Genomic DNA, 17,639 nt, shown 5'->3' on the forward strand with positions numbered 1-17,639 from the left:
AGAGGGACTAAGGCAGGACTAAGGCTGCCTCTATTGTTGCCGTTTTAATTAGAGACGTACTTCGCCTGCTCCCCAACATCCACACAGAGCAGCACATCAAAGAGCTGCTGGGAATAATGACGTTCACATCCGTGCCTCAGGTACCGCCTGAAACCACCTTCCTCACCCCCCCTCCTCCTCCTCATCCCCCCTCACCCCCCCCCCCTCATCCCCCCCTCCCTCATCCCTCCTCCTCATCCCCCCCCCTTACCCCCCCTCATCATCCCCCCCCCCCTCATCATCCCCCCCCTCCTCATCCCCCTCCTCACCCTCCCCCCTCATCCCCCCTCCTCTGTTGGGATCATTCACCGTAAAATGTACGTTACCACACACTCATTTACAAGTCAACCTTTCTTAAGTTAGGGGGCTGTAACAGCCTCTCTCTCTCTACCTCTCTCCACCTCTCTCTACCTCTCTCTACCCCACTCTCTCTCTCTCTACCTCTCTCTACCTCTCTTTACCCCTCTCTCTCTCTCTCTCTACCTGCTCTGACACTTTGATTCTATCTTAGTCACATCTTGGCAGCGATGTTATGTGCACTTGGCTCACGTAGAGCTACATTGCTCAAATGCTACTTGTGTAAACATACTGTGTGTCATCAAGATATCTCATTCAAAAAACATCTGATATTATATAACTCTCTGGCTCTATTTGAGTGAAAAACATAGTGATCAAACATACAGTCAATTATGTAGTAGCCTATGTCTCAGTTAGGGCAATACATGTAATTGGATTGCTTTGTAACTGATGCTAGTTTTGAAAAACAAACTGCCAGATTTGTCACTGGTTGACAGATTTTTTTTAAATGTCGCTAGCGAAAGTGAAAAGTCATTAAATCTAGCAACAGAATCGCTAAATTGCCAACACTGCTCTGATAGCTGTGCTTAGCCTTAACCATCCGTCAGGTCTAGCCACCACTTGACCTCAGGCTAGGAGAACACTAGAGAACAGTCGAAAACAGTGGAGAACAGTGGAGAACAGTGGAGAACAGTGGAGAACAGTGGAGAACACTAGAGAACAGTGGAGAACAGTATAGTTTTTTGTGGATGGTTTTCTTCTCTACTGGGTTTTTCCATTTGCTGTTGGTAACCAAGCCAGTTTTGGTATGCAGTCTTGGCTCAATTAAAAAGGTTTCATTGTAGAGCCTGTTTAACAAGGGTTTTCTTGGTACATTAAGCACATTGCTTAGCATTTTGAAACTCAAGTCAACACCCATTTTTAAATATGAGATTTCCAACACACTTTTGAGGGAGCAGGCTTGACTAATGGCTCCTTTCTTTAACGCATTACGCTGCTGGGTTTTAATCAAAGGTAAGGGTGCTGGGGTGGGTCGATCTAAACTGAGAAAACGGTCTGATTAGTTCGATAGCAGCTTACCAAAAATTAACATCTGCCCTCAATTACAGTAATCAGCTAAGTAGTTTTGTATTTGGATACGTCAGACTGGTATGCTACTCGGCCAAGACGGATGACTGTGTGAGTTGTGACACAGTTCCTCCAGTGTTCGTGAGCAGTGTTGCCAATAAAATGTCACCAGAAGTCGCTAGTGGCTCTCTGAAAAATTGCTAGATTACGTGATGTAATCTAGACCAGATTGTGTCCTTCATCCAGACCTGTGTGTGTGTGGAGAGGGGGAGGGGGGGTGTTTGCGGATGCGACACTCTACGACAACACGGAAGTACTGGTCATCAACGAAAACAGACATTGCCAAAGTAGCATCAAGTTGCCAGATTTGTCACAAGAGGAGATGTTTGGTCGCTAGGGAAGGTGAAAAGTTGATAAATTGGCAACACTGTTGGTGAATACTGGTGTACTTGTGCTCATTTACCCTGGTGCCTTCTGGAGCAGTATGCTCAGAGGATGCCCAGGCCAAACACGGACATATCCATCATGGGGATTTCATCACCGTCATCATCAGGACTATGCAGACTACAAGTTCACGGATAAGCACGAGTGTATTTCCTGTCTTACAAAGCGGAGGGATTTCTGTCACTAAGGCTTTTACAGAGAAATGCTGAATTATTAAGCTCTGACAAGAGAAACCACTGAAAATGGCAGCCATTTTGTGTTGTGTTTCCACAGCCTCTCCTATCAGGAGAGCTGTTGGGTCTGAGCCTGTCTGCTGTCCAGAGTGGAACAGAGGACGGCATGACAATGAATCGACCCCTGTACTACACACCCACCACGGCAACACAAGGATAGCCCTGCCCCACTCTAGGTTCTCTGGCCTGGAGACCAGGAACATGGATACTGAGTTAGGAGTGGAGAGAGAGGAGAAGGGAGAAAGAGAGAGAGAAATTGCTGAGAAAAGTAAAAGAGAAACTGTGTCTCAGAGATCACATCAGAGGTCAGAGAGAGGAGGAACCATGACATCACAGCCCAGGGAGGAAACACAAAGGCATCTTGTTTTAGCACAAAGACGCTTGTTAGTTTGTCTGCTTCTGCCTTTTTTAAGATGTGTCCTGTGAGCTGAAAATGTGACGGCAGGAAAAACAGTGCTTGGTGTCACTACTAACAGACTCTCTTTGTTTGGGATTGTGGACGATGAAAGGTTCTGCTAGGAGAGTAGCCCTCTGTAACAGACACGCGATCACATGAGTGACTAAAATAACCAAGCCGGGTAATCCAAGCGTTCGTCCAGTCATGTGATTGAATCTAAGATGATCTGGACAAAAACCAAAGGGATCAAATTAGGGATGTATCGATTGTGAAAATCTAGGCCGATACCATTACCAGGGTTCTCAAGCCTCACGCATTGACCGTGAGACACACACATTTCAGGCCCTTCACACGCTCTCACGCCACACCTAGCATTTCTCATGCTGAGAAGGCAACGGCACCCAAGTTGTCCTGCTAACGTTGTATTCATTAATGGTCGCACGAGTGAAGTTTTTCGGCGACCGTGGGGGTGGGTAACACTTTTGCTGATACCGATGGTTCACACTCCTTTTGATGCACATTTTATTGGGGCTGCTGTGACATTCGTGAACGGTGCTGTGGTGCAGGCCCGCATGTAGGTCACGGTCATTTTTCAGTTTTTTAAAGATCATGAAAGTGCAGATTGTAGCCTAAGCTTTCAAATGAGGCATAGGCTTACATTTGAAGAAGATACTTATGGTAACCCTTAAATCTACTAGCAGAGAAAATTACCAGACCTATATCACACTTCCTACAACCAGGTGCCGGTGGGAAAAACTGCTGGATATTTCCACCCCCAACCATGTGGACATCGTCGGCGTTGCAACTACGCTAATTAGACTAGCTAACGTAGCTAGCTAGCCAACTAGCCTAACAACTGTTTGTCAAAGCATACAAACGCATGGTCTCTGGATTCTCTGCATGTTTAAAGGCAACAAAAACACACGAACATGCTTGCTTAAATATAGCTAGATGGTCAGTTTTTAAACAGGACAGATAGATATTAAACTTACCCAACCAAAACGACGGTGTTGCGAATCCTGTCAGCCTGTTGATTGTTTCATTTCCATCGGCATACTCCCAAAATAAACGAGTCCACATTACATTTCCATTGTCGATTGTCTAACCAGTAGCAGTTTTTTAATAGCAGTGTCTATCTTAGGCTAATAATTCGTTTTGTAAAACAAACATCCTCGTCTTTGTTTATGGGTGGTGGCTTGACCAAAACTACCAGTAGGCCGAGAGTCTCTGGAAACCCTTTTGTAAATTTTTGTGTCGAAAATATATTTTCAACCTTTCAAAACTTTGTTTCGAAAACGTTTTCAACTTTTCAAAGCTTTTTCTCAAATATATTTTCAACCTTTCAAAACTTTCTTTGGGGGGGGAAACGTTTTTTTACACACAGTGAAAGGAGAGGAGAACAGAGAAGCCTAAAACATAGATGAAAGCAGAGTACAACATAGTAGGCTACAGTAGGGTATAGTAGAGTCCTCATAAAGTACTCAACAATGATGCAAACCTTTTGTAACTTTTTTTAATAACAAATGTAAGGCAAGTACTGATAGCAGAAAAATCTACTTAAATACAGTATCTCTGATCCCTAGATCAAATACAGGATATAGGAGAAGAGTCTCCAGATATTCTATTGTTCCACAAGTTCTTAAGATAAAGGAATAACATAATAAAACATTAATATTCATCTAAAAAAAGATTATTGTCAAGCTATGTCAAAGATGAGCCCCCAAAAAGATGACTGCAATCCTGTCCTCAAGTTTAGCCTTAAAATATAAATAAAAAATCTAACTTGCTGAGAGGTTATCTGTTGTGGAGAAACAGGATGAAAGAGCTGGTTATAGACCAAGCATGAACATGATTTATGGAGCAATCTATGAGCATCTTTCTTAATTAATGTAGTGTCAGTTTCTACATGGCGAAGGCACAGCACTGCCTGATGAGGCAACAGGAGGGGAGAAACAGGGGATCATTGAATGTCATTACAGTGACTGATGACATGTGAATAGGCTTGAAAAAGGTTACCAATGTTATAGGCAAAAGAGCTGTAATCAAACGAATGACTCAGCAAGTTTTCTGTTCACCTAGAAATTCAGTTGTGTAATCTTGCCACATGTTCTGACACACCAGAACCACAAGTGGAGTGGGTGGTACGTGGTAGAATTTGCATTCAAAGTCTGCTATGTCATGTCTGAACTTTTACATGCCCTGACAGAACATGTCTTGAAATCACTTTCTTTTCACTTCACTGGATACTGAAACCAACCAGAAATTGAAAAGTTTGGTTTGACAAACTCATTTGGATGTAGCCAAGAGCTCTGGTGAGTCAAAGCCCACAGAGAGACAGAAATATCCCATCAGTCATCGGACACTGTGTGAGGTCTTGTTCCTGTTCCATTCATGCCAGCGCCCACCTCTCTGCCCATCTCTCTGTTCACCTCTCTGCCTGGCACCGTCAGCAACCCCACACCCCCCCAGGAATCCCACAGCACATGTGGGCAAACGGGAAGCAGTGCATTCTGGGAGAAATTCTCAGCAGATAAATCCCCCTCGGGGCAGAATACCCCCCTGGCCTCCCCCATTTCACCCTTCCCTCCTCCTCAAATACCTCCCCTCACCCCCACACCCCTCCCCCCCACACCCCTCCCCACACCCCTCCCCTCACCCCCAGAGGCTACCTCAGTACCCAAAATAACAGGACACATCAGCTCTTTCATCTGCGCCCCCCGAGCTAGCTCTGCAGCAGCAGCTGTTACACCATTTGCAGGCGGAGGCACAGATAGAGTTCTGTGCTAAAGCACTAGAGCTGGCACACACACCCCTCTCTTCTTGAGTGATGCGAGCAGAGCAGCAGCGAGACAGAGAGAGAGAGGAGTGGCAGGCTGGATGGGGCCGGGCTGTCTTGGCTAACCTTGTTGTTGTTTCCTCAGGTTTCTACCTGCAGTACACCTCTTATTGAACAGTCTGGTCTGGCAATTCAGTTGCAAAGACACAGGACCGTTTGTGTCTTGGTGCTACCACCAGAGTGAATGTTTTTAAAAGTTTTTCACCTCTCAAAATCTGATTGTTGCCGCTCTCCTTTGACGGGTGTTTCGGTGTTTCCAACAAAACATAAACTGTCAAAGGGAACCGAGTGGCAGGCTGTTCATGATGTTTCTGTCACTGCAGACGGCCCAGAGATAACGCCAGTCATCGGAGAGACCGGAACTCGTGGCTATCTTTGAACGACAAAATGAGGGTGAGAGAGAGACTAGGTCGACAGGGAGATACGTTTGCAGCGATGAAGGTCATGTATTCTGACAGGTGTCTGGAGGGGCGGGAGGTTGACTCCTCTGGCCTCGTAACTCTCGCCCGGACGCTGCTCGGCCATCGGACGTCTGAGGTGATCCTGCCTCGTCCCGTACTCTCGAAAATAAATAAGTAAATTCGAAACCGATCAATTATACATCCGTAAACAACTTTCTGCTTTGACGTGTTGCTCACTGATGTTGAATCCAGTTGACCATGTTGTTGTGTTGTGTGATCTCCTCTCACTGTTTCCTTGGCAATACCTACACTGACACTGGCAAAGTGCCAGAACCACGTCTTCACTTTCTTTCTCCCTGTCTTTCTCCTTCTCTCTGTCACTTTCACTCTTTGCTGGTGAAACAGCCGTATCTGTGCTGGCTCTGAATGGTGATATGGCAAAAATAGAAGCTTTGGTGGCCAGCTGTACTCCCATTGACCTAGGCCAACAATAGAAAGAGAGAGAGATAGCAAGATAGAGAGAGAAAGAGAGAGTGGTAGATAGAGACAGACAGAAAGAGAGGTAGAGAGAGACAGCAAGAGAGAGAGAGAGAGACAGTGTCAGTGCCACGTAGGGCTCTCATGTTAAGCAGATTGCAGAGCGTGGCGAGGTTAGGGACACAGGGAGGGCAGGGGGCGGCCCCACAGCCTCCCCTGTCAGCAGACGGATAAACCCTGGACAAGAATGTGTGCCGAGCGCCCAACGCATTCAAGGCTTGGAAATGTCAGGTGTCAGCGGCAAGCCACTCGGCTATTTTTACACCATGTGTTGGATGCACACATAAGGGGAGAGAGGGAGAGGAGGAGAGAGGGAGAGGAGGAGAGAGGGAGAGGAAGAGAAGAGTCCGGCAGCTAGAGAGCTCCCTGCCTCCTTGTTCAGACGGGGCGAGCAGGGAGATGTCTGATGGAGAAAGAGAGGGAGGGAAAGAGGGAGAGAGGGATGGAGGAGGGGTCTAGAGGGGACGAGAGCTTACATTATCTCATCCGGAGGAACATTCCATACTCGTTAACCTGCACTTACCAGGAGCTTGTTAACCCAGCACTTAACAGGAGCTACAGCCCTGATTGGCTATAATGTCGATGTGCTGAATATTTGCCAACAACACATACTAAGATCATGTGTCTTTGCTTTTCCAACAATGAATGCAATTGACAGCACAGGTGTTTCGAGCTTGTCCAATCTACGTCGAGTTTTACTTTGCTGTCAGTGAGTTATGAGACACCGCCCTGTCAAAACACACCGGTCTGCATTTTGTTACGTGCCCTTTTCCAAAGCTCAGGGGCAGAGTCAACGAGTTCCTGGACCAGACAAAGCCTCTAAACCCGGGGTTTCAACTTTACATTGTCCCCTGCTCTCCCCTCCATTGTTGATTTTTCCATTACGTGCAAGGCCAGGCCATTTGTGCTTGTCTGCTAGGCTGCCGTCACAAGCAAAAGCATCCACTGTTGACAGCTAGACCATTCTTGCTATTCATGTCATGCCTAGTGGTTTAGTAGGGCAGGGTGCAGAATTTTCCAGAAGCAGCTGTGTACTAGAAGCTGACAGTGTGCCAACCCAAAAGGGCTTCTCTCTCTCTCTCTCTCTCTCTCTCTCTCTCTCTCTCTCTCGTCTCTCTCTCTCTCTCTCTCTCTCTCTCTCTCTCTCTCTCTCTCCCTCTCTCTCCCTCTCTCCCTCGGGGTGCTTGGCTCAATGCCCAGGTTTACTCAAACTCACACTCAACCAGAAATATCCCCTCTCTCTCCTCTCCCCCTCTGCGAACATATCCCACTAGCTCTGCAGACATGCTTCCACCCTGCTGAATGACACTGGATCACTCTCCACCCAACTCAACCCACAGGGAGGAAGGGAGGGAAGGGAGGGAAGGAGAGTGGGGTTAGGATAACCGTGTCTGTTCTGTACTTATATCATTACAGAGCACCAGACAACCATACAGTGCCCCAGCCAAGGCTATCATTAACATTTTTTGCTTGATGAGGCTTGGATCGAAGTGTGTTTTTCTTGGTCACCCCATCTCTGTGGCTGGATGAAGCCAGCTAAAGCAGGCCTGGAGTCTAGGGGAGTGTTCCACCCTACAGCAGCATCCAACCAACGTGAAAGCAACCACCCCAGAGCTATAAAGAGCAAGCCTGACACGCAAATCTGTATCATTACCCCACAACACCTGTTGTGAGCTCTGCCTCAAAGAGCCTCCTCACTCTGCCTGGGTTATCAGAGAGTCAGAGACTCCTCACTCTGCCTGGGTTATCAGAGTCGTCAATACCCCCCCTCCCCCCCGCCTCGCATCACAGTTGTGTAACAACTCCACTTAAAGTCACCAGGCCTAATAATAACACGCACCTGTCACAAACAGGCCTGTGTGACCTCTCTCTTCTCTCTCCAACATCCCCTACACTTCCACTGTGTCATTGAGAGAGAGAGAGAGAGAGAGAGAGAGAGAGAGGAGAAGAGAGAGAGAGAGAGAGAGAGAGAGAGAGAGAGAGAGACGAGAGAGAGAGAGAGAGAGAGAGAGAGAGAGAGAGAGAGAGAGAAAGAGAGAGAGAGAGAGAGAGAGACGAGAGAGAGAGAGAGAGAGAGAGAGAGAGAGAGAGAGAGAGAGATGAAAGTTAGAGGTATGACAACACGGAGGAAGAGTCAACAGGAGATGAAAGCAGGACTGCGTCTCTGCAGAGGCAGAGCTGTGGCAGCTGTTGTAAACCTGTGATTGACAACAACATTAGTGTTCAGACGGGGAACAGCACCCCACTCACAGTTACATAACGTGCAGAGAGATCAGAGTGGTGTGTGAGCGTGTCTCACAAGCACGTCCCTGAAACACTGCCTTTACTGAGCACAAAACAACCCATATTAGTTTTGCTTTTTGTGTCCTGGCTAGGAGATGAGAGACGGCTTTGCATAATAGCTGGGATCCCTGAGGGCTGTGTTTGGACTCTGGCTGGCCGTGGCAGGGTGGTGTTTGGTTTGACGTGGTCATGAAGCGGACAGCGGCGATGGCAGCTGTTCTCGAAGCCACGGGGACGTGAAGGAACGCCGTTGTCCCAACTTGAACCTGCGGTGATCGTCAGCGACCGAGGCCCTCGGCAAGAAAACCATGGAAACAAGCAGCTCTGGACACCCCATAATACATCTTCACAGATCTGCTGACACTCCGGATGGTCAGGCTCATTTATCAGCCCTGTCCTCTCACCAGGGACCATAGGCTGGCTGACTAGCCTACCTCCTGGCTGATTGGCTTACTAGCCCTCCTGTCCACTCACCATAGGCTTGGCTGCTGATACACATTCAGGCACTCCCCCAACTGTTAGTAACACCTAACTCAACACAGATGAATGACGTTGCTTTGTAATTGCAGGAACACTGTGAACCACACCAATAGGGAAGCTTGTCATTTCACCTGGCAGCTGTTGTAGAGCTATGTTGACAGACAGAAGGACATGTTCTCAATGCTAAGATACCAATCACTGCTGGTATGTTCCCTGACTACGGTCACGCTGCTGAGATAGTTTGCAGACGGCAGGGTGTGTGTTTGAAAGAGTGTGTGTTTGGAGGAGTGTGTGTTGGCAGGAGTGTGTGTTTGCAGGAGTGTGTCTTTGGAGGAGTGTGTGTTTGCAGGAGTGTGTGTTTGGAGTAGTGTGAGTTTGCCGAAGGAGGAACAACCACTCTGCTGTTCTCTCTACTCTCTCGTCCGTCCCCCCTCCCTCTCTATCCAGGTGGCACAGTTCCCTGCTCACCAGGCAGGTGTGCAGGCTGGGCACAGACGCCCTCTCTCCAAGCATCACATCCCAGGATCCTCAGCATTCTGCAGATCAAACGAGCCCCTCAGGGGGCCCGAGGCGAGGCAGTCGCCTGCCGTCCGGAAGCCCGGCCCTGCAGAGGGCCCAGGGGAGGGCCCAGGGCCCAGAGGCCCTGCGGAGGACAGAGCCAGGACAGGCAGCCAGCCTGAAGGACGAAACATCGGAGGGTCAATCACCACAATTGAATCTGAATTGGTAGAGAGGCCTGGCAGACTGTCACAGCAGGCTTGCGTTCCCCGGCCCTGTGATGCATGATTCAGACGTGTATGTGTGGCTAGAAGTGGGCTGCTAGCAGTCAGGATGTGTGTGTGTGGCTAGAGGTGGGCTGCTAGCAGTCAGGATGTGTGTGTGTGTGGTTAGAGGTGGGCTGCTAGCAGTCAGGATGTGTGTGTGTGTGGTTAGAGGTGGGCTGACAGTGCCTCTCTAACACAGAGCAGCTGATGCCCATGTCTATTTCCGGTACAGCAGGAGTTGACGGTTAAATCTAACTTTGACTTGGCAGCTTGGCGTGTGAGAGATGGTAACTCCGAGCAAGTTACGACCGAAACGTTCCAGTCCGCTTCACGCGGAGCTAAATCTGTGGCTGGGGCGCAGGGTTGCCTAGGGTTACATAAAAAGAAGGAGAGGGTGTCAGGTGTGGTCATTAACCAAACTAAATAAGATCCCTGTGGCCACTAATATCCACAGAGGTATTTTTACGAAGCCTGTTCTAGAGTCTTCGTGGAGATATTTTCAACAGGGTATACTGTTACATACAGACTGCAGCGGATCCTACTGTACTGCAGCCCTCTGTAGAGTTCAGCCATGGTCTGTGTTTGGCAGGAGAGCCCCTCGTCATCTTATCAGCTGAGTCTGAACCCGGGCTGGTGGGTAATGTCTCAGCAGAAAGAGAGAGCGAGATAGAGAGAGAGATTGTGCTAGGGTAGGCTATTATAGGATAAAAGATCCTGCATTCGGATCAGTCGCGTTCTTTGTCCTCATCTCTCCCTGACTTCCCTTTTTTTTCTTTCGTTCTTCTCTCCACTCCCCATCTCTTCTTTCTCTCTGTATTCTCTCTATCTATATATTCTCTCTCTCCCTCTCTCTGCATGCTCCACTTTTTAGATTTGGCAGCACTCCAAGGATCTGAGGGAAAAACATTGGAGGCGCAGCCTCATTTTGATGTCTGGTAAAAAGGGAAGAGGGAGAGAGAGGGAGAGAGAGGGGGAGAGAGGGAGAGAGAGGGGGAGAGGGAGAGAGAGGGAGAGAGAGGGGGGAGAGCGAGAGAGAGAGTCCTCATTTCCATTTCACAGACCGGATTCACATTCAACGGTACAGCAGAGAGGTTGAGAGAAAAACAGAGAGATATTGAAAGCAAAAATAAGAGAGGGAGCGAGACTGATAGAAGGACAAACAACATAAGAAAAAGACACAGTAATTAAATGCGAGGCACGTAGAATATGAGCAGTAACTATTAAACACGCAGGGTGGAAACAGACATCAAAGCCACTCTGAAGAGATCTTCCTCAAGAACACCTCAGCATAACAAGTTCCAGTTCGTATTCTTATGTGTGCTTATTGTGACGCATGCACACAGGAACGCCTGATTCTGCTGTTAGTAGCCATGGAGAGCGGCCATCTGCCCCACCTCTCCTCTGCTACGCTGCCCCGCGTGGCATAACAGGCCAAACCAAGGAGATCAAGCTCATTCAGGGGGGGAAGCCAACAATTTAAGGGGAAATTTTACATATCCTGCGGATTCCTCAGTTCTCCACCTAATTGCTGGTTGGGTCTCCAGCCTGCCCCGGCACTGAGAGCAGAAGCAGTCATTACTAGTCTCTCAGGAACCAGGCTCAACTCCAAAGGGAAACTTTGATTGATGAAAAAAGAAGCAAATTCAAGTGTGTCCTCAATTCAGCATCTGGGCTGACCTTGTTTTCCCTGACAGGTCTAAAATTAACCGTAGGATCAGATATACAGGGAGACGAAAAAATGTGGACCAGATTCTCCTTTTGGCATATCCCTCTCTCCTCTCTCGTTTTCGTTCTGGGGATTAAGCATGCCTTTGATTTATAGTTCTAAACATAGATTCATTAGTGAGATAGCTCGCTCTACATCCAGCACTCTGACACTCCATGTGTCATCTCCCCAACCTGCCCCTCCCTTTGGAACAAACAGACAGCGGCGTTTTGAATCCAGCGTGTTGACCTTGCAAGCGGCACGGACCTGGCCAAGACTGTCCTGACTAAAGGGCATCGACTCCGGCGGAGCAACGTGTCCACTAACACACTTTGAAGAGTACCAATTGCAGGCATGTTGTAATGCAAAGGTACATACAGTATAACTAACTCAAACAAACACACACAGGTGGTGCCGACAGTCATAAAGACAAGATCAGACTCCTCAGAACTGTGGTTATGAGCCCCACCCATCTTTACTACCATAAACTGCTGACAGCTTCATGTTTTATGTTGCAGCGGGATGCACTATGGTTAACCATTAAACGTTGAGCCAATGCTGTTTGTTCACTAACTATGTCAAATGCTGTGTCCTGTCACTCAAACTGGTGATCAGTGATCAGGCAACTAGATAAGGAGACTGATAATATCACGGATCATGTTTTGTTGCAATGATCTATTTAGTCAGCATGGCAATGCTAATAATATAGATGACACTTTTAAATTTTCGTCCTTATTAACACTTTTTTTTCCCTCATAGCTTGGTTCTAGAGTACTATAAAGTACAGATGACATGTTTCGTTCCAAACACTGATAAAACAGTAGATGAATCCTTGTTGGACTTTGGATGAGTGATATCAGACCAGCTGTTGTCAGTCCAGTCAGCGACTAACTGTCTTGCCACATTGTGATAACACTGTAGCAGGGTCCAAACCATAAAGGGTTCGTACAGAAGCACATCAGCAACGGCAACCATGTGCTTTCACAAGATAAAAGTGAGAGTTTAAACATTAAACGGTCAGGGAGTTATGCTGGCCAGGTGCCTAGAAGTTTCCGTTGTGATACAGCCTGTTAAACGAGATCTTCAAGCACACAAAAACAAATGCACACAAGCTGATGCAAGCGTTTGGGGGAATCTGTATTCATATGTTACATATTGCCTAAAGCCGAATTTTGAAATTGTTGCACTGAAAATAAATAGCGGACTTGGAAAGGTGTCATGTCAGCCACTGCTCGCTGCATGTCTTTGTTCTGGAGCTCGTTGTTGTTGTAGACCCAGCTTCACCTTCTCACAATCATGGACTTCCTGCAGTATCGGCGTGGCAGAGAGAGAGAGGGAGGAAGAGAGAGGGAGGGAGGGAGAGGGGGGGCAGAGAGAGAGAGGGGGGGGGGGGGGGGGGGAGGTGAGGGGGGGGCAGAGAGAGCGAGAGGGAGGAAGAGAGAGAGGGAGAGAGAGAGAGAGAGAGAGAGAGAGAGAGAGAGAGAGAGAGAGAGAGAGAGGGGGGGCAGACAGAGAGAGGGAGGAAGAGAGAGAGAGGGAAAGAGGGGGGGGGGGAAGGGGGGGGGGGGGAGGTCTACAGGATTAATGTTCCCTGTGTATGACTAAACACACCCCATCCTGCCTCTGTTTCCCACGTACGCTGGTAACTACGCAACACTGGAGCGCTGTGCTATGACAGAGCCATAGGCTCAGAGTCACTCTCTCCATATTAGGTTCAGCTGGTTGACTTTGCTAAATGGACGTTCACTGAAACCTGTTCTTTCCGTTTATAAATACCCCCTCTCTGCTCTGCTGCAGCAGCCCGTGGAGGAAGACATGCTGTGATTTAGTCTCTGTTTTCCATGAGCCAAAGTGCGACTAGGACCGGCAAAGTGCTGACCAGGTGAAATAGCAAAGTGCAGTGTGTTGGCAGATTTCCATCCCTCAGAACTGATATGGGCTACGTGAGTTTCTGTGTCCCACATTCTCTAAAGGAGAGGACCAAATAGGAAACATGTAAGATAGTAATTATGCGGACACCGTTTATCCCGGTCAAGGGAGGTGACCCTTGTTATACTAATATGTCACTAACTTTCTGAGTGCAAAAAACTAACAAATAGTATCCAAACAAGGAATGAAATAGGCCATTATGAGCCTCAAATGTGCAGGGTGATGTTCTAAGGTTGAAAGACAGAGAGGGCGAGAGAGATGGGTCTACCTGTACTATTTTGGGAAAATATTTTTTTACATGAGATACCTTTCTACCACATGTTAACAAAACTTGAGACGCAGAGCACCTGGTCTGCATAAAATAGTTCTGCATTGCTCTCACACACTTACAGGCAACATGTCTTCATGCTGACGGTCTGTCAGACCAGCTGAGAGCGAGGAAGAACGTAAACCCGAGACAAGCTTTCTATAACGTCTATTGGAATAGTTTTACTTTTAGTTCTACTTAATCTTCTTTTTCGGAGCTGGCGCCAGATCAAATATGAAGATGCAAGTCTGATCAGGCCTGTTGTGAAGTCTAGGTCAATATTGAAAAGGTGATGCCAAATTCAGTCGGTATGATGAATTGAGTGTGTTTCCTGGACTTTTTGTTTTTGTTTAGCTAGAAACTCCGGAAGATTTCCACGTCCACAACGCGTGATGCTCTTGACTCTTGAGAATATAAGGAGCCATCCAGACGTCACAGTTCCGTAGTAGCATACTGGAGTGGCTATCAGTTCGTCTATATACATAGCCTACGTAGGTTAGCACGTGTTGAATTTATCGGAGAATTTACACCTTTACATTTCCAATATTATTATCCAGATAATAAAAAAAAATTGTTAAGGTAACAAAAACGGATGTGTCATATTCACTTACTTACTTAATTACTTCTGCTTTTTAAGCATGTTTGACCAGTGTCGTCAGCAAGATGTGCAGTTCTCGTGAAATACCATTAAACAAGGACACTAATGTATGCCAGTTCCCCCAATACTGACTCAACAATTTCCATACTGTATGACGCTCAATCCTGTGGGCTATTTCCGACGACAACATTTCCAGCATTGTCATGCAACATAATGCAGGCCTTTCCACCACGTGTCTAGTGAATGTTATAATAATTCATTTCAATGTGTATCCTTACACCACACCAGCACGCCTTGTCCCCAACTCAGACAAGAGGATATTCGCGTCTCCAGGACTGTCAATAAGCCCATTTCTCTTCTGCAGGAAGCAGGCGGTGTTCTCCCGCTGCTAAGCACTCACATTCCAGTGCGATCGAAATGGACTTTGGAGTAAGGAAACACTACGCCTCGTTAAACTCAGTATCCATAGTTACAAACGTTTATCGTTGAAAGAAGGCAAGCTCAGACAGAGAGTTCATACAAGATCAGAAATTGTATTTGGCAATTTTAAACAAGTGCATACAAGTACAGCTAAAAGCATTTCAGTTTTGCCAAGTGCTCGTAGAGTAGCATTAGTCACATTCTACGTTAAACAGGAACTGCCACCAGACCTAGAAGTACATCAATAATTTGTTAAACATCAACAAAGAGGAACGTAGTCCGTTATAATGAGTACATACCTTTATCTTCAAAAATATAGAAACACAATGTATTCAAAAAATCAAAAATTATACAGCCATGTTTACGAAGTATACACTTCCCTTAGGTCCAATATGTACAAGTCCATTAGTTTGTTTGGATGGTATGTATGTGATATTTATATATTTATATACTCGTATTTTTCGTTGCCCTACCCCCTCCCCCTCCTAAAAAAAAAAAAAATCAAGGGTCTCTTTCCTTTTTTACTTTGACATCTCCTGCAAGGATAGTAGCGATTTCACCTTGCATGAAAGCCCACGGCACGTTTGAACCGACCAAGGGGCACTTCTCTCCGCTGGGACAGTACACTTCACCAGTAGCGCCTTGCTGCTTGATGCTCTCCCGCGAGCACGGAAAGCAGAACTTGTGAGAGGGCACGGACGGGCACTGAACAAAGTGCGTGTCCTCCAAACGCTCGTGACACAGCGTGCAGCAGAGAGGTATGCTGCCTGGTACTGACGAGTCCGGAATGCTTTGGGGGTGCACTTGGTCCATGCTCGGCACGTGGGGTGTTCCCGCGCCGGAGCCGTCCCTCTGAGCGAGCCGCCTCTGGTTCATGGAGGGCGAGAGGGGACTGCTACTGTTCCTGCGCGTGGTGGAGTGGACCTGGTTGGCATCCTTGGGAGAGTTGTTCCCACCCGCGTTGTCCGCTGCCAGTATGAGGGCTGCCATTGGGGACTGTCCGTTCTGCGCCGCTTCGGGCGGGGTGGTGCGGGGATGCGGGGATATCGTTGAGGGAGCTGCGGCGAAACTTGACGGGGGAACAGGGGGCATTTTCAGGCCATCGGTTAGAGGAGGCAACCATTGCTGTCCCTCTCCGTTTAATTTAGCCGCCGTTCCCTCTCCCTCCGGCTCTGGCGACGCTTTTCTCTTCATGCTCCGTGGGTGTTTTCCTCTGTCTGGTGATAGGGAAGGGTTAAATTTTAGTCGAGGCGTTCAACACAGACAGTGATTAATAATTCACTGGAGAGGAAGCATGCGTTTCCCTTGTTCCGTGCTGCACAGTACCAACTATTAAAAACAACACCTTTTACCATTCGAAAAGCCCATTTATTACGTGAAAATACATTTCAGATGAGCAGAGTACGATCAGTGCTATTGCTGCCCTTTTATTTCAGTAGGCTATATAACCCCCATAGTGTAGCCTATAAGGGTTCATTTTCACGAAAATTTGCAGATTATGATTGTATTTAAAAACAAACGCCTTGTAACCACTGTGATATTTTGATGAGACTGTAGCTTACCTGGTTTTGAAGCAGTGGCGCTGGTCTCGTACCCCATCACCCTTTGTTGCATGACTGCATGATCTTTCTTCAGCCTGCTGTCGAAAGTGTGAATAGCCATCAAGTCCCGCACTGTTTTGCCTCTGTTGATCCACTCGTTTTTGTGACTATCGGAGATCTCTGACATGAGGCTGTCCGGTCTATGTTGTTTATCCTTCGCCTCCCTCTCGTGCTCCGTGCTGGAGACCGAGGCTTGTCGCTTGCCGAGGTCGCTGGGGCTACCGGACGTCAGTGCGGAGGGGAGACCGATCGGTCTACCATTTACTGCGTGTACAGGGGGCATGCTCCCGTTAACCAAAGGCACTAAATTCGGTGGGACTGCACTATTCCTGCGCGGGTTGGGACTTTGACGGTTCAGTTCTGGTGGGTCGTCTGGTTTAGGAAATCCGTTAGGAACAGGAATGCCGTTAGCCTGTCTCCCTGATTGGTATTCTGGACCCAGTCTGGGTGGACGGTCCGAGGAGAGGGGGTAGCGGTCCAGTGGCTGCGGTGGCCGCGAACCGGGGTCTCCTGTCGAATGGTTGATGGACTGAATTTCTTTTCCCGACAGTTGGGGCTTTCCTGGCCCCGGAGATCTCCCCTCCTGGAAACCATGTGCCCTTTTGAGTTGCCGGGCCGTCTCAATCACAAACTCGATCCGATCTGCTCCTTCGTAGTTGACACATCCCCTGCAGACGGGTTCGGTAAAATCCCAAATCATTGCCCACGGCATGCGGGGCAAATCACATAAATAACATGACTGCCTTCTCGAAGCAGCAACCGCCGCAGACGACATTGCTTTCACAAAACTGACGAAAATCTTCACCCAGATCTGTGCAAATTCTGTCCCAGCTCTTTAAAACACAGTCAAGGCAAACTCCCGTCTCTCAACTATCTTCCTCTCCCGAATACGGCAACAACAATTAAGTTACAAACAGAACTTCATGACAGTGTGTACTTTACTACGGCGCGCCTCTATCTATCTCCCTCACTCTCTGTCTACAACTGTGCTAGCTCAATGTGGAGCAGTGACGTCATCGCCGAACACTAAACTTGTGGCTCGAGCACCAATTCTATTTACTTGATTCTTCGACAGCCCCTTCAGCGCATGCGCTGTCACACTGACTCTGCCCCTCTCTATTTTATCTCTTGAATTGATGCCAAAACTAAAGGCTGCCGCTGACATAGTAGAACAAATAGCATGTCGCAACATGGTCGAACAGGGAAGCACGCATGCCCGTGAACAAATGAGGGTAGTATCCGATTCATACGAAGATTGTGAGAAAGTGGTTTTAGAGAATCAAACTTGTTTTCTTTTGTG

At 47.7% G+C, this 17,639-nt stretch overlaps 1 protein-coding gene across 1 annotated transcript; it reads right to left on the reverse strand.

Annotated features, from left to right (window-relative positions):
* Positions 1-14,831: 14,831 nt before the first annotated feature.
* irf2bp2a (interferon regulatory factor 2 binding protein 2a) lies at positions 14,832-17,358 on the reverse strand. Its single transcript, XM_067236992.1, has 2 exons — positions 16,301-17,358; positions 14,832-15,955 (listed from the first exon to the last, which is right to left on the reverse strand). The coding sequence occupies exons 1-2, from the start codon at positions 17,112-17,114 to the stop codon at positions 15,240-15,242; spliced, it is 1,530 nt and encodes a 509-aa protein (XP_067093093.1). The 5' UTR covers positions 17,115-17,358; the 3' UTR covers positions 14,832-15,239.
* Positions 17,359-17,639: the final 281 nt, after the last annotated feature.

Source organism: Osmerus mordax, chromosome 5, assembly GCF_038355195.1.
Source record: "Osmerus mordax isolate fOsmMor3 chromosome 5, fOsmMor3.pri, whole genome shotgun sequence".
Lineage (NCBI taxonomy): Eukaryota > Metazoa > Chordata > Actinopteri > Osmeriformes > Osmeridae > Osmerus > Osmerus mordax.

What these genes read in the sequence shown, in the direction of transcription:
- irf2bp2a (XM_067236992.1), bottom strand. Translation starts at nt 17,114, where the DNA reads ATGTCGTCTGCGGCGGTTGCTGCTTCGAGAAGGCAGTCATGTTATTTA. An exon ending in CGCCACTGCTTCAAAACCAG is followed by an intron (nt 15,956 to 16,300) that starts GTAAGCTACAGT and finishes CCCTATCACCAG; the next exon opens with ACAGAGGAAAACACCCACGG.